Source organism: Ceraceosorus guamensis (genome assembly GCF_003144195.1).
Source record: "Ceraceosorus guamensis strain MCA 4658 unplaced genomic scaffold IE81scaffold_101, whole genome shotgun sequence".
In the NCBI taxonomy this organism is placed as follows: domain Eukaryota; kingdom Fungi; phylum Basidiomycota; class Exobasidiomycetes; order Ceraceosorales; family Ceraceosoraceae; genus Ceraceosorus; species Ceraceosorus guamensis.
Window position 1 is genome coordinate 28,729 of NW_020290096.1, and position 21,884 is coordinate 50,612.

General features: G+C 58.1%; 5 protein-coding genes across 5 annotated transcripts; 3 read left to right on the forward strand and 2 right to left on the reverse strand.

The window, feature by feature from the left end:
* Nucleotides 1–2,106: 2,106 nt before the first annotated feature.
* IE81DRAFT_13569 (hypothetical protein) lies at nt 2,107–5,721 on the forward strand. The gene has a single exon (XM_025510303.1). It carries the CDS (start codon nt 2,238–2,240, stop codon nt 5,568–5,570), a length of 3,333 nt encoding a protein of 1,110 aa, XP_025366832.1. The 5' UTR covers nt 2,107–2,237; the 3' UTR covers nt 5,571–5,721.
* Nucleotides 5,722–7,497: 1,776 nt separating this feature from the next.
* IE81DRAFT_343199 (hypothetical protein) lies at nt 7,498–8,338 on the forward strand (the record flags this gene model as incomplete). The annotated part of the gene is made up of 3 exons (XM_025515730.1): nt 7,498–7,687; nt 7,779–7,959; nt 8,053–8,338. 3 exons carry the CDS (start codon nt 7,498–7,500, stop codon nt 8,336–8,338), a joined length of 657 nt encoding a protein of 218 aa, XP_025366833.1.
* A 489-nt stretch (nt 8,339–8,827) lies between these two features.
* On the reverse strand, nt 8,828–9,872 carry IE81DRAFT_326299 (hypothetical protein). Its single transcript, XM_025514784.1, has 3 exons — nt 9,485–9,872; nt 9,311–9,398; nt 8,828–9,189 (listed from the first exon to the last, which is right to left on the reverse strand). The coding sequence occupies exons 1-3, from the start codon at nt 9,631–9,633 to the stop codon at nt 9,034–9,036; spliced, it is 393 nt and encodes a 130-aa protein (XP_025366834.1). The 5' UTR covers nt 9,634–9,872; the 3' UTR covers nt 8,828–9,033.
* Nucleotides 9,873–12,731: 2,859 nt separating this feature from the next.
* Nucleotides 12,732–16,502, forward strand: IE81DRAFT_368909 (nucleotide-diphospho-sugar transferase). The gene is made up of 4 exons (XM_025517191.1): nt 12,732–13,378; nt 13,480–13,589; nt 13,669–13,955; nt 14,027–16,502. Exons 1-4 carry the CDS (start codon nt 12,772–12,774, stop codon nt 16,311–16,313), a joined length of 3,291 nt encoding a protein of 1,096 aa, XP_025366835.1. The 5' UTR covers nt 12,732–12,771; the 3' UTR covers nt 16,314–16,502.
* A 2,324-nt stretch (nt 16,503–18,826) lies between these two features.
* IE81DRAFT_294537 (hypothetical protein) lies at nt 18,827–21,132 on the reverse strand (the record flags this gene model as incomplete). The annotated part of the gene is made up of 4 exons (XM_025512056.1): nt 18,827–19,121; nt 19,205–19,377; nt 19,487–20,188; nt 20,281–21,132. Coding segments are annotated over 4 exons (2,022 nt in total), but the record flags the coding sequence as incomplete, so codon positions are not given.
* Between the last annotated feature and the right edge of the window lie 752 nt (nt 21,133–21,884).

Sequence of the window (21,884 nt, forward strand, 5' to 3'; positions counted from 1 at the left end):
CATGCCTTTGCATTGCTCGTGCAGCAGCATGGCTGCTCTCTGTTGCTCGATCGCTGTCGACGCCGACTTCATGATGTTTGCAGCAGCAGCAGCAGCAGCTACATATAGGCTCGAAAGAGGGGAGGGCAATGATGGGCGAGGCAAACGCGTGGGTGCTGCCTGTGCCTCCCTCCCCTCCCCTCCCCTCCCTCTCGCATGCATTGCTTTTGCTTGCCCGAATCGATCGCGTATCGCGTGCTCTGCTTTTGCCCGCACCAACTTGCGTCCCCATTCGCCGCCCAACCACTTTTGCGATTGCGCTGAAGCAAACATGCGCCTTCGCTCTACCTGGGTCTGGTGCTGCTGGCAAAGAGTTGCACTGACGCTGACTTGCACTCCCAACCCTTCTCTCTACTCTCTCTCTACCCCCTCCCCAACCGCTGCTGCTGCTGCTGCTGCTGCTGCTGCTGCTGCTGCTGCTGCTGCTGCTGCTGCTGCTGCGTGCGACACGTCTTCTGATGCGCTTTGCCATCGCGCGCTCGCTCCAACACAACCATCACCACTTTGCTCTCGCTCTCGCTCTTGCTTTTGCTCCTCCCATCGATGTGCAACCATCGACTCTTGCTCCCAAATTCACACTCGCCGCCGTCGCACTCGCGCATCTTCCTCTCCGCCCAACATCGTCATGTCTTGTGATATGCGCGACGGACCTGGCTTGACCTGGCCTGCTCCTCCCGATTCCTCTTCGCCACGCCCTAACCTCGACGCCGACGCTCCTGCACACGATGATGCTGCGGCAACGTCGATGTCCAACTCGCGCCACGCTCACCACCAACATCGACGTCCCGATTCGCGCGCCCCGGCTTCCATCTCACTCAAACGCAAATTCATCAACTCGATGATGATGACGACGACGACGACGACGACGACGACGACGCGTCATGGTCGACCTGCTTCCACTGGCACCGACACGTTGCAATCCGCCATCTCCTCCTTTCCTCATCCGCCACCGCCTCCACCAACGCCACCCAACTCCGGCCCAATGGGAAAAACACCGGCACTGCAAACTGATTGCCATGTCCGCATGTCCGCTGCCCATCCCTACCCCGGACTCGCTGATTTGGCTGACGCGACGGACAATGTCGCTGCCGCTGCTGCTGCTGCATCTCACGCGCAATCCACGTCTCACGCACTCAATGCGCCGCCATCTTCACCCTCGCCCGGCACGCGCTCTCGCATGCCCGTCCGCGCCTCATCCCTTTCTCACAACTCGCCTTGGCCGCCGCCACCTTCATCTTGCCATCGTGCACCTCTCACCACGTCGGCGGCTCCGACGCCTACCCCGACATCATCCGGCACTCCGACGCATTCGCATTGCTGGGACTCGACATCCCTCTCTTCTCCCGTCTCCCACTCTGCCCCCATCTCTGTCATTTCCCTCTACGACGACGACGACGACGACGGCGGCGGCGGCGGCGCCACCACTGCTCACGCAACAAACGGCCTGTCTACCCGACCCGCATCGGTGGCATACACGACTTGCGACCGATCTTCCGTCATCGCACACGCTCATGCTCACGCGAAACGCGACGCCTCATTGCAATGGGACTTTCCTCGACGTCCATGGCATTCCTTTCGACCACGAGCAGCCATGCCTTCCCTACCCGCAGGCATTCTGCTTCAAGACTCGCCATCCTACATTTCCGCTCGAAGCGCAAACTCGCTCATCTCCTTTTCCAGACCTACGCGCATCCGAGCAGAGACTTTGCACTTTTTGAACAGACTGCTAGACGAACTGCTCCTGCTCGTGCTCAGCTCGGCCAAATCGCTCGCTACCGACCGCATCAAGACGGATGGCATACTGCGCGTTCTGGGAAGCACGGGTGCAGGTGCGCTCTTGGCCAAGAATGCCGTGCTGGAAGCCGAAGTGGAGATGAGGCAGTATGTGGATGGCATGCGCAAAGAGGGAAACAAGGTGCCCCTCGGTCTCAGCGCCACCAGTCGTCTGGATGGCACCGAGGGATTCCCCGTCAAGAGCGCATACGAGGCTGTGAGTCTCGTTGGCGCTTCCAACCCTCACACAATTGCCATTTCCGCCCCCCTCCCGCACTCCCGCTAACCCCCTCCCCCCCTTCTTCTCCCTCTGTGCGCGCGCGGATCGGCGCGCACACTAGCTTCGCGTCAGGTGTCAGTACTACAGTACGCTTGGCTCGCTCGAAGATCCTTCGCCCCACTCGACTTCTGCAGACACGACCATCATGTCTTCAGAAGGCCGGCCCATCGCTTCCATCACACCGCCCGTCAGCATCTACGTGACGGCTCTGCTGGAATTCGTGGCGGAACACGTGCTGAACAATGTGGGACGCATCATCGAGCGGGACAATAGCGACGAAGCTGGACTGATGGATCTGAGAAAGGCTCTGGAGGAGGATGAGAGCTGCGCTAGTTGGTGGGACCGTATGACCACGCGGGTGGAAATGCAGTCAAAGGAAAGGGAAGAGGGCGAATCGCGAAGAGGAAGCGCTCGTCCTTGGCAAGTTCCCGACGAGTCTGAGCTGGAAGAAGCTGCTGGTCGTAGAAAATTTGTGAGGCAGAGCCTCAACCTCAGCTCTACCGGCGTACCCATCAGCCCTTCCTTTCCCTCTACACCTCGAGTTGCGGGACAAGGACATGGACGAGAGAGCAGTCAACCTTACAGCGCCAGCGCTCATGGGCACAACGACCGCGACTTTGGCGCGCAGAGTCCGGCCAGCACAAGCCTCACGCACGGCAGCTCCTTGCCCGGCAGCGCGACGGCCTTCAATTCGGCCGTCGGATCGACAAATCACAGCGTGGAGACGGCTGCTACGAGCACCGGACCGACCCTCACCCGTAGATCCAGCAGCGATCGCGGCTGGGGCAACTTGCTGCAGGGTCGTCGACGCGGAAGCTTCAGAAGCAGCCAGGACATGGCTGCTCCCAAACCCTCCATCTCTCAGACCAGCGACGGCGCCAACCCAGAGATTGTGGAGCCGGACGATTTCGAAGCGCTAATGATGAGCGGACAGACGATGAAGGTCTCCTTGACGCCCAACAGGCTGCGCACCATCGAGGTGGCCAAGCAGGACGCGGAAGCCAAGAAGAACGCGAGAAAAAGACCTGGCGTCATGAACCTCGGAGTCAGAGACGATGGCGGATCCTCCACACCCCTCTCTGCTCGAAGCGCCACCTCTCCCGCTCCTCCGCTTTCGGCGCGATCAGCTGCCGAAGGTGCGCCGCTGGAAGATCAGCTGCTCGCTGCTGCGGGAGTTTCGGGACGCGAGCGCAGCGCATCGAGAGCGAGCTCCATTCGTGCTAGCAACAGCAGCCGGTCCAACTTGACCCCCAAGACGGGCAGTCAACCACCTTCGGCGTACCGCGGGCCTCCGGAAGCGGGCAAACCAAGCGAGCAGAATGGACGTTCCGCCTCCGTCGATTATGGCACGGTGGACGATGAGTATGTGCCTGGATCGGTTGGCGGATCGCGAAGGGGCAGCAGCGCCAAGGGTGCTTTGCAACCGCGAAACGAGGGTACAACCTCTTCGGTCCGCGACATGGTAGACATGTTCAATGGCACGCCTCCCAGTCCTCTGACCCAGGGCCAATTCGACTCGCCAGCCAGCGGACGCGAAAGCAGGCAGAGCGTCATCAGCTTGTCCTCCAACACCGGCGATGGTCGCAAGGGCGCCTTGTCCGGTCGCGTGAGGTCGCTGTTTGGTGGGCGCAAGCCGAGCGCTTCGGGCATCGTCACTCCTCAACCACGTCGTCTCCACTCTGGCAACAGTTCTCGCAACGGCTCCTTTGCCAACATGCCCAATGCCAGCGAAGACAACATTGCCTCCAGCTCTGTTGGACACGCAAGTGTTGCCTCCATCAGCGAATTTCAGCAACCGCAGTCGCGCACCGTTGGTGGTTCTCTTGGCAGATCTCATAGCAATCGCCCACCATCTGCTGGCGGACGCGTTCCCGTTCCCGCATATCGAGATGGGGATGAGGGTCGATTATCACCCGCCATCGAGAGCACCACGCCCGATCCGCCAGTCAAGACGCCAGACGCGACCGAAGCGCTTCCTGATCTTCCGCTCAAGGACGAATCGGTCAATGCTGGCGTGGCTGACCTTTCGAGATCGACCACCGACAGCGGTGGTCTTGTCGGCATATACCCCGAAGAGCCTCTGCTTCGCAGAGCTGCTACTCCCCCTTCTCCGCCGCCAGCGCAGGGTCAGCAAGCTCGCGCCGAGCCTCCAAGTCGCAAGATACCCTGGAGCTATGCTCGACAATCTTCCATCGGTCCCAGCAACGCAGCGATCGGCGCGTCCATCAGGAGACCAGGAAGCTCTGCTGCTGCTGAGCGCAATGCCGCAGCTGCTGCCGCCGCCGCTGGGACGGCTGGAAGCGTGGGCGGACACTCTAGCAGCAACGAGCATGCCCCGCCAAGCGCTTGGGCTTACTCCGCCGGTGGTACGGTGGACGAGCACGCGGTGGGCAACAAGACGCCCACGGCTAATCATGCGGCGGGCTATGCTCAGTCACCATCGACGCGCAGCTCGATGGGACCGGCGCGAACTTCCTCGACCACCTCGAGATCCGAGACGGCTCGTGTGCTGGCGACTTTGGACAGGCGCATGCGGGACTGCAACACTGTGGAGGAGTGCAGAATGCTAGTCTCGCAATCTCTTGCTCTGGCCGCTGCTGCGATGCACGCTACCGGCGGCGAATCGCGTCAGGTGCAGGATATCCCAGACGAAGATGTTGTTGCTGGCGATGCGCAGCATCCTAGATCTGCAACACTGCAGCCTGCCCTCCCCGCCGCTGCCGCCGCCGCCGCTCTCAAGACCGAAGCTTCCCCGGCCGAAGTTGCCGTAGCTACAATCGATGCTCCTCGTGCGCTGCTGCCCATCCTCGCCATGGCGGAAGGGTACGATGCTTATGCGGACGAGAGCACGCCGGCTTTCAAACAGTCTGCCAATCTGGCTGCCTGGCTGTTGGATGGCGATGGCGACGACTATTTTCACTCTTTGCCGCAGCAGTATGCCGAGTCGAACACTTTGGACAGCAGCCCCGCGTCCAAAGACTCTTCTCATGCTGCCGATTTGGAGGATGATTTCTCCTCTGCCAAGTCGGACGAAGAGCAAGAGGAGCACGAAGTGGATGCGGATGCGGATGCGGAGGATACGGAGGAGGAAGCTCGGACTGTACAGCGACAAGCACCACCCGCCTCCGCCTCGGCTTCCGGCTCGGGATATCGACGCTCGGCAGCTTCGGAACTGGCCAACGTCGCATCCGACGCCACGCTCCGTTGGACTTCGGCCAGCAGCGGCAGTGGCACCAAGAATGCCAGGAGCCCCACAAACGGACATCTGCCCGGCTCTTACGCTTCGCAAACGCCCCTGCTGTCGCGCAGCAAAGCTGCTGCACCACCACCACCACCACCACAGCCCAACATGCACGCCACGAAAGTCATGCCTTCGAACACGACGGATGGAGAATTGGCAGAGATGCAAGCGAGACGAACTAGCATGCATTCCAGCACCAAATCCTTCAGGGACGCTTCGGAGGAGCCGGTCGATTAAAGAGGGCGGCGCAGGCTATGCGAATGTCGGGGTGATGAGGGACGGACGCTGGCCTCGTCCAGTCGATACGCACACCGCTTGATGCCATCAATACACGACACACATCCTTCACATTCCATTATTCACCTTTTTATTTGCTTCCCCTGATTTTTCCCCTCCCCGCGGACCGCCGTCATCATTGCGCGCGCGGGATGACGGTGTTCGCTTTGTTTTTTTTGCTTGCCACTGCTTGGTCATTTGTTTGTTCTGCCGTTCTTCCCCTTCAGTGACGTCCTCGACACGACTCGAAATACTCCCTTCTACTACCAGGCTTCACTTACGAATTTACCCCTTTTTCTGTTCTTTTGTTTTCCCTTGGCTGCTTTGGTAGTCGACGTTATCACATCATGCTCAGCCCGAACGAGCATCGAGTGTGTAGTGATCACGATGGCAAATCAGGCGACGTGATCACGCGGCGTAGATCGACGATCATCGAGCCGGACGCTTCGCACCCAAGGTTTTTTCCCGTCTATGCGTTTCCTGCTGAGGTCGTGTCCCGTCATCAGCAGGGTGCTTGCATGCTGGAGGCTCAGCCGTGGTACGGCACTCTGACGCCAAGTACACGCGAGCGCGACCATCGCGACGTTTGGCACCCTGACTCGACAGCAGATTTGCATCCCCGACGCAACCTCCTTTAGTCCGGGGCCTGTTTAGACTGATGTCAGCAAGACGTGGCAAAGTGGTGGGATTTTTGGGAACATCGTGGGCAGCAGCCAGCCCATCGTATCTCGCTTGCAGGGCGATGCGCGCGCGCGACATTTAGTGGGATTTTCGTCAGCCTTTTTGCGCAGGCAGCAAGCAGAGTGTCCTAGAGGATAGTGGTGGGACGGGGAGAGTCGAGGCACAACGAGTTGCTCTTACCGCGACGCTACACCAACACCTTGCGTCGTCTGCTGGTCGACTTTCGGCAGCGCAATCGGAGGCCAGGGTGTCGCATAGTCAGCGCCAAATTTGGATGAGTGGCTGCGACGGATGAGCGTGCGTCCTCGCTATGCTGGCTGTCACCGGGTTCGAGCCGGTCTGCCAGGGCACCGAGGATGCCTGTCCATTCTGTCGAGTTTCTTGCTTCCAACGCTAGACGGAGGAATGGCGACGGTCGGAAATGCAGGGTCAAGCGCTGGACTCTATTGGATGTCAGTACTGCAATCCGATTGGGCGCGGGGCAAGCCCTGAGCAGACAGGCACAAGCGGTCAGTGCTCACGCGCGCGATTGATGACAGCTGAGTATGGATTGAGCTTCGTGAGAATGATGGACCGGACTGCGCAAAGGCACACTCCGGCCCAGCATGCGGCGCGGAAAAAGGGCGTAGGTAAAGGGCGGCGTTGAACAGGTGGTACCTTGCTGGGCTGAGGCGGAATGCAATCTGCGGTCACGCCAGTCGAGTGAAGTCGGAGCTGACCTTGCCCACGAAAAGTCAATCTTGTGTTGTGAAGCATTGCTCTTCTCACTGTCAAGTTCAGAGCTCATTCTCACATGACATGTAGACTGGGTGGATAGGGGTGTTCCTGAGTGTGCTCTAGTCTGCGTTGACAAGAGGTACAAGGCTCCGCGAGGTCCTGATAATGGGCGGTGAGCGCTGCGATGATTCCAGTGCAGGATCACTCAACAACGCTGAGGAACCTACGTGACCTCGTCTTGGTGGCCCTTCGCAGGAGTCGGCGGCCGGCTCAGATGGAGCAAAGCAGCTCTTACCGTGCATGTGTCGGTCACATCGTTGGATTATAAATACCCCCGCTTCGGGTCTAGTAAAGCTCATTCCATTCTCATCAGAATCCAGCATCTTCAGCCTCCCAAGTCCCCCTTGCAGCAACTTGAGCAATAGCCCTTTAGCTCTTCCACAGCCGACCAATTTCGTCAGTAAATCTCCCAGCCATCATTCCCATCATCATGCAGCTCGCCTACACCTTCGTAGCTTCGTCCCTCGCCCTCTGCGCGGCTCTCGGCAGCGTTGCTGCTGCGCCTGCCGGAACTACCCCTGACACCAAACAACCTATCACTCCTGCCGATACAAAGGTAGCAGTGAAGGCCAAAAAGCACGGTGCTTTCCTCATCCAAAATGTCGTTGATGCCTACCAACGTGAGTCACGCGACGCGATTGCATGCCGACACATGGCCATAGAAGAGCTGATTCCAATGCATCACATGTTGCCACAAACACTCGCACGCAGCGGTCACGGTGTGGCTAGACGTCCCGAATGGGCACTACAACGCGGAATGGTCCGAGGCGTGCGACAAGATCACCGGCAAGTACCGCACTCAAGACAACTTTAAGGATGAAGGCGGACCTCTTGGTAAATGGGCTTCCGTAGCCTGCATCGCGCGCACGCACAACAAGATTACCAAGGAAGAGTGAGTAGTGGTGTTGAAGCACCACCCGCGGCCCGGTCAAGATAGCTGAGAGAGCCCCGTGGTCATTTTGCCATCTCTGTTCATCTTCATTAGGCTCTTCTACAACTATACCCCTATTCTCATCGAAAGGATGATTCTCTTGGAGGGACACGTTAAGCCTGTGAAGAAGCCAGACGACAGCCATTCTGACAAGCCCGGCAAGCCGCCTGCGAAGGAAGCTGTGAAGACCAGCCCCAACACGACCAAGCCAGTCAAGACTGAGCCCGTGACCAAAGAGCGGGTCAAAACCAACCCTGAGCCCGTCAAAGAGCCAGTCAAGACCAACCCTGAGCCCGTCAAGGAGCCAGTCAAGAAGGTCGATGCTCCTCCTCGCAAGTAAGCGTTAATCTCCCGACGGAAGCCGCTGACTGCTCTAGCGTCACCGTTCCATCTTCGTTAAACAAAAAAAAAAAAAAGAAAGATAACACGCACACGGTCTTTACGGCGCTTTCTACTTTTCGGTGGCTTTTTGCCCCCGGCTTTCTCCTTCTCCCCAAGTCCGACTCGATCACTCTATCAGTCCCCTTCACAACCGCGTCCTGAAATGAACCCTGTTCTTGTGGTCGCACTCGAGACCTGTTTGACACTTTTGCGATTGTGCGTGGGGGGCTTGAAAGATTCGTGCATCGAGCTGGGCCTTTTGAAGGATTGAAGTGCGAGTTGCCGCCGAGCCGAGCGGTCAGATGCAAGATGGCCGCTTCGACGCGAACAGGGCTTGGCTTGGGCAGGCGCAACTGGAACAGATACACTTGCGTCAGGTGGGTGGTGGAATGGCCAGCGCTCACGCTGTGAGCTGAGCGAAAAATGACCCAGATCAACATTTGAAAATGTGCAATTGTCCTTGTGTCAAACTGTCAAACACGAGCGGGAGCGCAAGAGGGGCTGCGAGAGAGAGAGAGAGAGAGAGAGAGAGAAGGAGAGAGAAAGTAGCGGGACAAGACGGGGGGCCGGGCGGGCGTGGCAGCAAGCAAGCAAGCAGGCAAGGGCGCGACGCGCGCGCAAGAACGATGGGCGGGCGAGCGGGCCGGACGGCGCTTAGTTGTCGGACTGAACGAACTGCCAAGATGCGTCAAAGACACCGGCGTCCAGAGGAGCGAATTGCTCAAAGAGGGAAGTGGAGAGGTTGAGAGCTCCATCGCCGTCCGTGCTGTCGACGACTTGAGCACGGACAGTCTTGCCGCGAGCGGTGATCTGCAGCAACAGGCAACAAAGGCGTGTGAGGGCGGGGGAAAGCAAAACGTTTAGATCGGGAAGGAATTTGTTGCGAATGAGCGGGCGAACCGAACAATGCTGGATTGCTGCTGCTACTCACCTCGATGAATTGGAAGCAATGGTCACCGTTGCCATATACGTTGCGGTCGATGCCGACCGCAGCATCCGAGTTCTGCACTTGGCTTCCGCTGCGAGATGGTGCCAGGCAGAGCGTATTGCCTGAGCATTCGCAATGTAATCAGACGCTTGCACGATTCGACCGCGCGTTGCTCACCAGTTACCGTAACCGCCGTTGAACTCGGTGTAGCTGGCCTGACCATTGTAGACGGTCGTATCTTGACGCTTCAGCGGTGCTGGGGCGGCACAAACAGCAGCGGACATGGCAAGCATGCCAGCGACGAGGATGAATGCGCGAGAGAACATTGTTGGCGATTTTTTGCGGCCGACAAAGCAAGAGGTGCGAGAGAGCGCTGAGCGAGGAGGTGGAAATTGGGATGGCAAGGTAGAAGCGATGAGGGTGAGATGGGGAGAGAGAGGAATGAAAAGGGATGGCATTCGATTCGGGGCCTCTTTATACCTTTTCTTGTAGGCCGTACTGCGGCCAGTCGCGTGCCGCTCGTGCCAGTGACCGCGCCCATAGCCATTGCGAGCAACGCTTTGAGTAGTGAGGAGTGAGCGTGCGGTCATGCCTAGACACACAAAGCAACGTTTCGGTGCTGTCGGCATATTCGGCGACCGGCCTGGACATGCAATGCGACCTATGTTACGCTTTGGTGAGCAAAAGGTCGCACGTCGTACACGCTCTCATGCAAACCTGACGAGCATCTGACCGTCGGTCACAAGTTTGAGGTTCGCAAACTGCGCAAATGGCACCGCCTCGACGCAGAACACGCCCGCACGTCGAGCCACGCACGCCTTCAGAGTGCGTTCCCTCGTTGGCGGATTCAAGCCATCTCGATCCACGGTGCCTGCATGTCAAGATTTGAGCATGAATGAGCAAAGCGAAGCGAAGCGTTCACACTTTTTTTCTTGCTCTCGAAGAACCTCGTCGGAACTCCGCAGTGATGGACGAGCCGTCGCAAAGCATTCACGAGTATGGCGCCGGGGGGGGGGGGGGGGGGGGGGGGGGGGGGGGGGGGGGGGGGGGGGGGGGGGGGGGGGGGGTGGTATGATTGACCACATTGTGCACGCGACGCTAATCGACGATTCTCATCACTCCCACAAGCGCGGAAAGGATGGATGGATGGCAAGGTGTCATGTCATGTGGTTTCGCAGTCATGAGTCCTGCATCGGCTTTGAGCCAACTAGCGCGCTTCATTGACTCGGGGACGTGATCACGACGTCGTGCGTGCGTGCGTGCATGCGTGTGTGTGTGGCCTGCCAGCCTGCATCACTTTACCTCGCAGCGTGCGGTGCAAGAATACCGAGCTCGATCTCTCGTCAATGTCGCGCTCGCACTCACGACTGCCAGGACATGACAAGCCGTCAATCTGTAGCTGGAAGTCAAGACAAGCTCGAGCGTGGGCCCCGCGTCTGAACTCCGCGCGGTCTATCGAGTCAGAGTCTACAGCACGGCATCTTGTTTCGTTGCAAGTCACAGCTCGATCCTGCCGTCATCACATGCACCGCGCATTTAATTGTGATCGCTGTCCGCCGCCGCGCGCGCGGACACGGCAACAAATCGCCGGCAGACCCGCACGCATGAACGCCGTGCGGCAAGGCAAGGCAAGGCAGGCAAGCTTGCTTGATTGATTGCATATATGTGTACGATGCTGGCCGTGCCGCGAGGATTCACGATTCACGATCCACGATCCCATCGAGGAATTCAGCTCCGCTCACAGCTACAGTAGCAGCAGCAGCGCGCGCGCGCTCTCTCCATGATTCCTCGATCGCGCCCACACGTACGCGTTCGCCGGCTTCGGATCTCCGACGTGTGTAAGGTGTCGGTCACTCGGTCGATCGAGACAGCTTAATTTTTGATTGAGCAGATATAGTCGATCAGGGCCTGAATCACGTGGCTCATGATCGAGTCTCGAGTCTCGAGGTAACCAATCTCATGATCATCATACAAGATAGCTGATGATGTTCACACATTCGTTTCAGATTTTGACTCACCACTCAGACCCTAGACCCCTGCTTTTGCGGTAGATGCGTGACTCCTCTCCGATCCCTACGAAATCTTATCCCTTTCCCATCACGTACGGAGTTGACCGTCTGCTACACCAACACTCACGACTCGAATTCCAAGCAAGGCCTGCCAATAAAGCCCATCCATGTGGTGGACACGCACGTCACACGCCAACATGGTTCACGATGCGCCTCCGACGGCCCGCAAAGATGTCCAGCTGATCTGTTGGCTGCATGTTCGGACAGGCGAAGGTGTAGCACATCACAACAACAGTACAGTCAACAGTCACAGTCAAGTGTGGGGTACCGATGCCGTGGCCAGCCTGCCTCGAGCATGCGGCGGCACTCGACTCGTGACCGTGACGCTCGGCATGCGAGGTGGTTGAGTGACATGATGAATGAATTCACACTGCTCGTTACTCTTGACCATGAGCCCCAATTTGGCGCGATAATGTCGAGCTTTGGGTGGAGGAAAGAGCAGGTAGAGTCAAGTCAGTGCAGTCTCTTTCCGCGTATCTCGAGAGCCAATCGTGAATGAAAAACTGGTGAATGGCGCGCGGGGCGGGGGGGGGGGAATAGGATCAATTCATGATTCAAGACTTTGGATTGGTCATTCAATTCACGTGATTTTCATGGGAAACTGCTTGCGCGCGCGCGCTGATCATCATCCCAGCGAGCGCGGTCCAAATGAAGAGGCCGCGCGCGCGTGCGGGAAATGTTGAATGGATATATACAGATGATGGATCGCCCGAGAGGTTATGCAGCAGCAGCAGCAGCAGCAGCTAGCAGAAGAGTCTGCAAATGATTGAGTTGCTCGATCGCGCAAGGTTTTGGGTCAACTCCCGCGCGCGCGCTTCGCGGCGGGGTGTGGCGTGCAGCGTGCGCGGCAATTAACAATTGAACAACACCCGCGCCGCCCCACGCGCGCGCTCATCATGGCCCTCGCTGCTCGCGTTGTGCAGTCAGAGGCGAGAGTCAACAGTCGCAGTGCCGCTGATGTGCATGGCACACGTACACGCACGAAATTGCTGCTGCATGATGCACGCACGCTGATGTTGCTCGCGCGCTTGTCTTGTATAGCTTTCCCCCCAACCGATATCGAAGGCCGTGCATGCGGGCAGTCAGGCCTATTGCGCTGCTGGGAGGCAAGCAAAGGCAGTTGTGAGTGAGTGAGAGAGGGCTGGAAGATCCGAAAGGTCCAACGCGCGGCGGCGTGCAGCCAGCCAGCCAGCCAGCCAGTCAGTCAGTCACAATTTGCTCGACTTCAGTCGACTTTGCCGCTTCGGCGATTACGGTACGGCGGGCACGAGATATGGTCCACGTACGGATGCATGCTGGTGAGCGTGAGCGTGAGTGTGTATCTGCTGGTTTCTTCTCACATCTACACATCGCCCGCCGCGCTCTCTTCACCTCTTGTCTCGCATCGACTTGTAGATGCGCACGCAGATTGGCCCGGATATCACATCACATCACATCACATCCCACCACCCCTTCCTCACTGACAGCGACCTCATTCCCACTCCGACCCTTACTGGGTTGTCGCCGCACAGCATGTCGATCCCGACCCCGACCCCGACCCCGACCCCGACGCCGCACACATCGTCCTCGTCTCCGTCAGCCAGCGGCGGCACAACACCCTTTGCCATCGTCACGCTAGTCACCACCGACGACTACTTGCCCGGCGCACTCGCTCTCTCCGCTTCCCTAGCCAAGCATTTGCCCGCATCTACCGATCAAGCCAGCCGAAGCGCTTCGGACGATGCGTCAGCGACGACGAGCGACGCACCTCGGCAAGATATCCACACCATCGCTCTAGTGACTCCGGCCAGTCTTAGCCCTCGAACCATCAAATCTTTGGCGCGTCGTTTTGATCGCATAGTGGGAGTGGAGCAAATCTCTCTCGCTACTTCCATCGTCGACGAAGCTACAAAAAAGCTGGCTGCTACTGGCTCGGGCGTTGGCGGTGCGCAACAACGATCTCAGGATGCCAAGTTGGGCAGAAGGATTCGAAGGCAGGCGGCGAGGAATTTGGCCTTGTTAGGTGAGCGAGAGCGAGCTGCGCTGCGTGAATGCGGTGTGCGGGAGTCTAGCAGCCTGACAAGACCCGCTCGAATTCCCCCTTTCTGGTCCCCCCCCTTGCAGGCCGGCCAGATTTGGGAGAATCGGCTGGGGCGGCATTGACCAAGCTGCACGCATTCCGAATGGATGCGTACAAGCGGGTCCTCTTCCTCGACGCGGACACCATCGTCTTGGTGAGTGAGGCGGAGGCGCAACAGCTTTCCATGAGATGATGTTGCTGACGCTGGCCCCCCTTTCCCCCCGCGCACTCAGCGACCGATCCATCACCTCTTTGGACTTGCCCCTTCCCCTCTGTACGCTGCGCCGGACATTGGCTGGCCAGACGCCTTCAATTCTGGCGTCTTGCTCCTTCAACCTTCGGCCAGCACGTTTGCATCGATAAGATCATTTGCAGCTACCACCGGAACTTGGGACGGTGCCGATCAAGGTCTGCTCAATGATTTCTTTGGCGGCGAAAGAAAGCGCGGGCAAGAGGGCTCAGGTGGAGGTTGGGACAGGCTAAGCTTCACCTATAATGCCACTCCCAACGGCGGTTACACGTGAGTGTCCCCCTCTCTGTTCGTGTCGCCTCGTGGCCCCGTCCTGACACTGCCAGATCGTTTGCACACAGCTATGCTCCTGCATACGTACGCTACGGCAGTGGCATTCACATTGCCCACTTTATCGGCTCGCACAAACCTTGGCACTCGCCGCGTCCAAACGCTGATGCTGCAGCAGCAGGTCGAGATCGCGCAGCAAATGACTACACGGCCCTTCTCAGGTCTTGGCACAACTACTATGAAGCTGCTGTGCCCTCTCGCAAGACTTTGCAGACCGCTTCTGGATCGCGTCGGGGCGCAACCCGCGTTGTGCACTCGTCTCGCGGCGTCGAGATCGTAGAGGAGGAGGAGGAGGGCCAGTTCGAGGTACCGACCTATCAAGCGGCGTGGGAAAGGAGCGAGACGGGCGTAGCAGCTTCTTCTGGCGCGGGCAACGTCGATGACCTTCGTGCCATGTTTGGCGAAGGGCGCACAAGCGTCGGCGACATCGCTTCCAGGTACGCTGCCGTAGGAGCTTATTACAGCTTGCCTCTTGAAGGGCGCACAAGCTTGATTCCCCCGCCAGCAGACGCGTGGGACGATCCAGGAGATAGCACGGACGAAGAGGCGGAGGCTCGCAAACGCAAAGTCGCTGCTGATGCGCACAGAGCCAGAGAAGCAGCAGAGATGGCCTCATCAGGACAAGCTGTCAAACCTCAGCACGCCTCATCAACCTCGCCCACCGGAGACGGCACATGGTCACCTCCACACCTCTCGTGGAATCCTGCCATGGGACCGCCACCGAGCGATTCTTACCAGATGGCTGCCCCGCCAGATGCATATTACGAAAATGCTTGGGAATCCAACGACGGCAGCCGGCACGCTTTCTTTAGACCTGCGGCCGACGACCGCGCTAGAGCAGACGAAGCCTCGCGTAGACGCGCACTTGAACGCTTGCAGCGCGAGCACTGGTTCGACAATCTCGGATCCGACCGACCAGATCCAAACGCTGTCAAGGCCGTCTTTCCGTGGGAGCAAGGCAAACAGACTGGTGAATCGGTGCCCACACGTCGATTTCCTGAAGAGCCGCCTTCTGTGCAACCGCACAGCTCGGAAATGGACCGCAGCTTGGCTGCGGCGGCTTCTCAGCCTCCCTCGCTGAGAAATTGGCCGGATCAAGTGTCTAGCTCTTCTCAGCCCGCATCTTACGGCGGCAATGAATCGCGCGGCTTGCCACAGACTTTGAGCTACACGAACGCTTGGGATGTGGAGGGATCTCTGGGGCGATTCGGAGCGGATCGTTGGCGGCCGTCCATGGACGAAGGTCAATCGAGAGGGGTCCAGACCGAGGCGGACGTGGTCACGCGAGGTTCGCAGACCAAACGAGGCAGGTACAAGCATTGGAGCGGCGGCACAGGGGGCTCGTCAGTCCAAGCAGACGGAAGCATCGAGGATATCAGAAGAGATGAGGGAGCCAAAGATTCCGCATTGGGCATGTACGGTGTTGGTGCGCACCAATTGGCCGATCAGTCTGCCGACGGCGATGACGAGTCTAGCTCGGAAGGCAACGAGAGCGACGATGAGGAGGGTTATCTGCAGAGGCAACATCAACAACAGCCACAGCAATCGCGACCAACTTCGCTTGTGGGCCGCGGCTATCAGCGCAAAGCGGAAGCTTCGGCAAACGTTGCGAAGAATGCGAGTCCGCGCAGTCCCAAGACGCCTGTAGCCATGCTTTCGCCGCTTGGCGGTAGTGCTACGAGCGGGAGCGGCGGCGGCGGAGGAGGAGGAGGAGGGGGTGCGTTGGGGGGTAGCGGTAATTTGCGGTACGGATCGTTTGATCTTCGACGTACGCGATCCGATTCTGCCGAAGATTCCAGCTCGACGCCCACTGCTGCCAGTCCAGAGGCGATGGGATCTGCTGCTGCAAGAGCAACGATGACCGGTAGAGCTCGTATACGTCCAGACGGAACGTACGACGATAGCGCTGCTTCCCCCCCCTCCTCCTCCTCCTCCTCCTTCTCTTTTCATGGCTCTTTTCAAGATCCCAGCAACACGCTCAGAGATTTGACGCTGCAACAACCATCCTTGTCTGCTCGCGCCGCCACCGCCACCACCGCCGCCACGACGACGACGACGAGACAAGCGGGGGGACACGCTTCTCGCGCAGAAGCTGCCTCTAGCGGCAGTTCTCAATCCGGCGGCGGCGGCGCAGCTTCGCCTTCCATGGGCACTTCGCCCGTCTTTTCCAGATCCGAATTGACCCAGCTAGCTAGGACGCATCAACATGCTTCTTCTTCCGCTTTCGCTTCGCTCCCTGCTGCTGGCAGAAGGCGCGGAGGTGCAGGAAATGGCAGCACGGGAGGCGCGGGCTGGTAAGACGGCGCTGGGGCGCGCGCGCGCGCGCGCGTTGGGGCGCACGACGAAGCTGCTTGTTCAAGCAAACGATTTTGCACGCCCCCACGCATTGATGATTTAGAATTTGAAATACATGGGGCCCACACAATTACAGAAGGGGGGCGCGCTTTGGTACTACACATCGAGCAGCTCTTTGGCACGGGCATAGGCGTTGCGAACAGAGGCTCGCTGATGATTAGCTGCAGAAATGTCCAACGAAGAAAAAAAAAAGCAAAGTATCAGTCCTCGTCGATATTTGCAGTCCAAAAAAAAAAAGACTCTAGAGTATTTTGGGCGTTTGCGGAAAAGGGATGCATGGAGCAGTTGCAGAGCAAGACTCACTTCGCATAGAGCTGCTCTTTAGCAATTTTTGGTCCAGCTTATCGTCCTCGAACAAGAAGCGCAACGAGGTGGTGGGCACCCAAGCAAAAGTTCGCATAGGATCAAAGAACCTGACCAGGTGCATGATGCTGTCCACCATCCCATCCGCGCTCACGCTCGTCGGCCCTGCTTCCGTTTGCATTTCGAGTATCTGAACGTGTGCGCGCATGAAAATGGGGGGGGCAAAAGTCAGCGAAGCGCATGATGGTCAGGGTGCCAGATGAAAGGGATTTGTGAGGACGCACATGATCTGGCACTTCGTCCATCTCCGGGTCGAGAACCTCTGCAGGATAAAAGGGCCACCCTGTCGCCGCCGCCGCCGCGAAAAGTTTCCCCCCAAACAGATCCAAGTCAGCTGTGCGCTGGCTTGCGCATGGAGATGCCCACCTCCCGCAGAGCGGTGACGTACCTGTCATCTTTGCCCAGACCAAAGTCCCACCGTCAAAGTCGGACGGCATGCCCATTTCCGGTAGATGCGCAGGCCTAGCTTTGGGCGCAACAGACGAAGATGCACCATGAGCCTGCTGCTGCTGTGCCTGCAAAGCATCAGGTGCATCATCGTCGACGAGCATCGCTGCTGCGCCTTCCGCCTTCTTTTCCATCCTGCTCCTCTTCATCCTTTCCTTGTGCTCTTCATGAGCTTTCATCTCTGCCAATCTCTTCAGTCTATGCTTCTCCCGTCTGATTGCATTGCGGTGCTCCCTCTCCGCCTCCCTTTGAGCTTCTAAATCCTTCTCTTCCTCTTCTTGCACCTCGTCGTCCAGATCGCTGAGCTCGTCAGAGTCCGCCTCTTGCTCATCCTGCCCAGTGAGCGCGTCAGAGTCAGTCTCCATCCTTACCGTCTCATCATCTTCCTCCACTTCGGAGCTGAGGGGAGAGCTAGGTGGCATCTCCGACCACCTATTCCCAGAAGAATACGTCTTTACGACCTTGTTCGACCGACTTGCAGTTCTAGACGACGACGCATCCGTCGCATCTCTCGCCTTTGCCTTTCTGGGCTTGTTGGGATCTTCCGTAGCTTTGATGAACTGTCCATGGCTACCTCTGAAATGGGTACGCACCGTGCCAGTAGAAGATACGGAGGTGTCCATGTTCCGCAAGCGCGTCTTGCTACCCCTCTTTGACACCTTTTCTTCTGTGCGCGAACGAGATCGCCGCTTCTGCGTCGCCTTTGCAGACGCGCCCGACCGCTCCGCAGCATCATCGCCCGCCAAGCTCGGATTAGGTTCCGTAGAGAGCGTACCAGTGCGCGCACCTGCAGCGTGGAACGATCGACGTGCGGGAATCGCCAGTATCAGCGCCAAGCGCAATGTCGCCGCAAGGAGCTCTTAACAACACTCACGCTTGGCCAACGGCTCGGTCACCGTAGGCGGCGGATGTCTGACGCGTCTAGCTCCGTCCGGTAGAACCCAGCCCGAGTTGAAGAGCTTGAAGGAGTCCCAATCGTCCATTTCTCGTACCTCGTGCGTCTCCGGCGTGTGTCTATCCTGCACCACTTTTCCGAATGAAGGTGGAGCTTGGCCATCCGATCCGACGAGCGTCTTGGAGGAGATGGAAGCAGAGTGGGAGCGTTTGAGGTCAGTGCCGACCGAGGCAGATCCAGAAGCACTTGCCCGCTTCCAAGCAGCAGCTGTCGCAGCTGCATCCGCTTCCGCCTTTTTTTTCTGTCTCGCCACAACGGCAGCTCGAGAGGCGATGACCGCCGCGGCATGTCTTCTTGCCTTGATCTGCGCTTCTTTATCTTCCTGCGCTTCTAGCTGCTGGTCCCGATCCGCATCTCGTTTCTCGTGCGATCCGCTGGCGTCGGCGCCCTTGGTCGTCGCCAGTTGTTCCCGCGCGTTTCGGCGCGTCTCGGCTGCTCGTTTGCCCCGCTCGATTCGTGCCAGTCTCTTGTTCGCTTTGACAGACCGCTGAGCTGGCAAGCTCGTCGCCTCAACACGATAGTAGTGACGCGTCAGATCTTCGACGACATTCGCAGGCGCTTGACTACTGTCCCCGTGCTGCTCGATGGCGTCGAAGATGTCCTCATCGTTGTAACTTCCCAGCAGATCGATGAGGCTCTCTTCCGGCTCCAAATCTAGACCTTCGCCTTCTGGCACGCCCTCCCCCGCGTCTAAGTGCACCTTTGCTAGCCGATCTAGTTCTAAAAAGATTCCACCCTTCTCATCCTGGCACGCCTTGAGTATACGCAGTGCAGAGCGATGGAAAGCCGTTTCCGGCTTGTTGTAGTGCATGGCATTATTGAGCACGAGCAGAATGTCCTGCTTGAACTCGAGCGCAGTGGCGTAGTGAAGTTCTTCCAGCTTTTGAGAGATGGTGGACCAATCCATTGGGCTTTGGATCACCGTGTGATAGTCAGGCACGTCGATGGCAGAGACTGGTCTGCTGAAGAAGCCTGCTCGATCAAGGCTGTAGCAGAGGTTGCAAAAAGCAATGGTAAGCATGACTGCGTTTCTGCATCTGCATCAAGGTCTTGCTCCCATCTGACTCACCTTGAAACCCTCTCTAGTATCTTTCGAAGAACACCGAGATAGGGCAGGAGAACACCATTAACCAAAGAGTCTCTCAAAAGCTGCACGCCTCTCAACTTTTCCTTTTCCCTCTTTCTGACCAGCTCAGCGAGCATTCTGATCTTCTCCAGATCTTCACGAAGTCGAAAGAGGAACTGTGATGGAGCATTTGTCGAGATATCGGATCAGCTGGCTGAGATATCAAGACGACTGCCGCAGCGCTGCCAGCCAGTGCCACGGCGTTTCCCGGAAGCAACGGCTCACCTCGAGCTTTTTGACGCGCTGCGCATCCGTTTGCTCTTTTCCATCCTTGCTAGCCGTCCAAGGCTCCAAGTGCAATCGTTTGAGCAGCGGAGCGCCTCTTCTAGCTTCCCTCTTCAAGCTCCAAAACCTAGCTATCCTCTGCACCAATTCCAGCTTTTTTCTCAACGAAATCTTTGAAATGTACTCCATCACGCGCGTAACGATGTAGGCTGGGACTAGTGGAGGACCCGATCGGTAGGTCTTTTTGTATGCACGAGCTTCTTTGGACAAGGTCGATGCGCCAGCACCACCGGATGGACGAGAACCGTCTGCGCCCGATCGAACGACGAGCTTGATGCTTCTCTTCTTTGTCTGATCAGGCGCTTCTACGGCGCTGGACAAGCCTTGCGCTCGCGCAGAAGTCAACCCCTCCTGCTCGTTTGCAGCAATCTCCTTGATCCTAGCCTCGCTAGCCTTGGCCAGCCTGATCTTTCCCGGCAAATGCTTGTGGCAATAAGCTTTCAAGACCTCGTTTGATTCTTCCTCTTCCGAATCTGATCCAGCTCCTGCCGCTCCATTGTGAGAGTGGTGCGTGGCTCTTTGCCTCTGCGATCGGACCAGCAATTGAGCTTTGCGTGCGCATGTGACGTGAAACGCCGTGAAGCAATGCTTGTTGTCGCACTGAATGCACGCGCCTGTCCGGTGTTGGCATAGGTAGCATTGCTAGGTATACGAGTGGGGGCGAGCAGAGCACACAGCCTCAGCAAGGAGGGCAAGCGTGACGACGATCCATTCACGCGGGTCTTCAAACTCACCAGCTTCCATCTCGCTTTTGGGATGCGCTCTACCGAGTCGATCGGCTCCATGTACACCGGATTGCTGACGCCCGTCTCGGGAATCCAAACCGCACAAAGCAAATGTGCCCATTTGCCCTGAGTCGTCTGTTTGAAAGCGCCGCCCTCGTTTGGGCATAGCACGCACGACACTGCTCTATCGGGCGAGACTGTGCACTTCCTGCACAACCACTGACCTTCGGGGATATAAGGAATGCCGTAGCAATCTTGATGGACTGCCAGGTTGCAGCCGTCGCAGAAGACGATGGCGTTGCTGTTCTCGCACTCTGCGTCCGAGCATATGGCGCACTCTGTATCTTCCCCATCAGATCCTTCATCCTTACCATCCGCTGCTCCTTCTCGACCATCCCGCCGATGGGAAGGCACGCGCTTGATCAGGTCGAACCATTCCTTTTCGAACCGATCAATGATGATCTCGAACGACTCGTAGGAGATCTGATCCAACTGATCCTTGCGTCTATCCTGATTCAGAGCATCCAACCACTCCTTGTCCTGCTCGTCCATATCGTACTCGACCTGTCTATTCCTTTCCATCTCCAGAGGCTCGACGTGTCGCAGGTAGTGCTCCGGCTTCTCAAAGGGGGTGCCGTCGTTGTAGCCGTAGGCGATGTAGTGCGCATCCATCACGGACACGTGCGCCATGGCAGACGGCGTGGCAATGGAGCTGGAAGCGCTCTCATTGGGCGCAACGGCACCGCTCAAGTGTGTGCCATCGTTGCGATATGCGAGAGCTTCCGATGCTGGGACTTTGCGAAAGGAGACGCGTGGCAAGGAGGATGCCAGAGGCAAGCTGTTGGGCGTCGAAGAGGGCATGACCGCTGAGCTCTCTTGCGGACTGCGTACACAGAGCAGGAAGGGGTCCCTAATCGTGGGGGGGCTGTATGCGCTGCTACAGCGATCGCTAGCTCAAAGACCACGTCGACACCAAGATGTCTGACGCGCGCTCATCCGCCAAGCCAGGAGCAGTTGAGGGGGTGATGGCGGAGTGGTCAGGAATGGCAGGTAGGCTTCAAGATGGCTGGTAGCATGAGAGCTGGCGCAGTAGCGTTGCGTAGGCTCGTACTTGGGAAAGGCGATCGTCGCGTAAAGCGCGTCCTGCGCTGAAGCTGAGCTGGCTGACAGCGTTCGCCTCACTTGCAGGGGCGCTAGTCTAGACCAGAGCGCCAGAGAAGCGAGGGCGGAGGTTCACAACAAGTGTGACTGCTGAGTGCGCGGGGAGGATATGCGCTGGTGAAGCCTGAGAAGAGAGGAATAGCAAGTCTAAGGTGGACTCGAACCAGGATCGTTGGACGCGTGATGCTGGAGAGCGCGGAGTGCAGCGTCGGGCGTGTTGCTTCGCGTGCTGCTGATGCGTTAGCTGATTCGCCGTGCAGCTACCGCGTACCGCCGCGGGGGGCTTGCATGTATTATAATCACGAATAAGCTGTTGTAACGCGCAGGCTACAATTCGCATCACGTGAGGACTTTTCGTCGATCCATGCAGCCATGGCATGCGCGTGTGCGCCGCTTCACTCGACTCACACTCGCCGCGGAATCGCCGCCTCTGGAATCGAATCGTGAATCAT

Excerpts from the sequence above, each read along its gene's own strand:
- IE81DRAFT_326299 (XM_025514784.1), bottom strand. The coding sequence starts at position 9,633 with ATGTTCTCTCGCGCATTCATCCTCGTCGCTGGCATGCTTGCCATGTCC. Across the intron at positions 9,399-9,484 it reads AACGGCGGTTACGGTAACTG|CGGAAGCCAAGTGCAGAACT; the intron begins GTGAGCAACGCG and ends ACCATCTCGCAG. Across the intron at positions 9,190-9,310 it reads ATTGCTTCCAATTCATCGAG|ATCACCGCTCGCGGCAAGAC; the intron begins GTGAGTAGCAGC and ends CTGTTGCTGCAG.
- IE81DRAFT_13569 (XM_025510303.1), top strand. The coding sequence starts at position 2,238 with ATGTCTTCAGAAGGCCGGCCCATCGCTTCCATCACACCGCCCGTCAGC.
- IE81DRAFT_368909 (XM_025517191.1), top strand. The coding sequence starts at position 12,772 with ATGCGCACGCAGATTGGCCCGGATATCACATCACATCACATCACATCC. Across the intron at positions 13,590-13,668 it reads ACGCGGACACCATCGTCTTG|CGACCGATCCATCACCTCTT; the intron begins GTGAGTGAGGCG and ends CCGCGCACTCAG. Across the intron at positions 13,956-14,026 it reads ACTCCCAACGGCGGTTACAC|CTATGCTCCTGCATACGTAC; the intron begins GTGAGTGTCCCC and ends GTTTGCACACAG.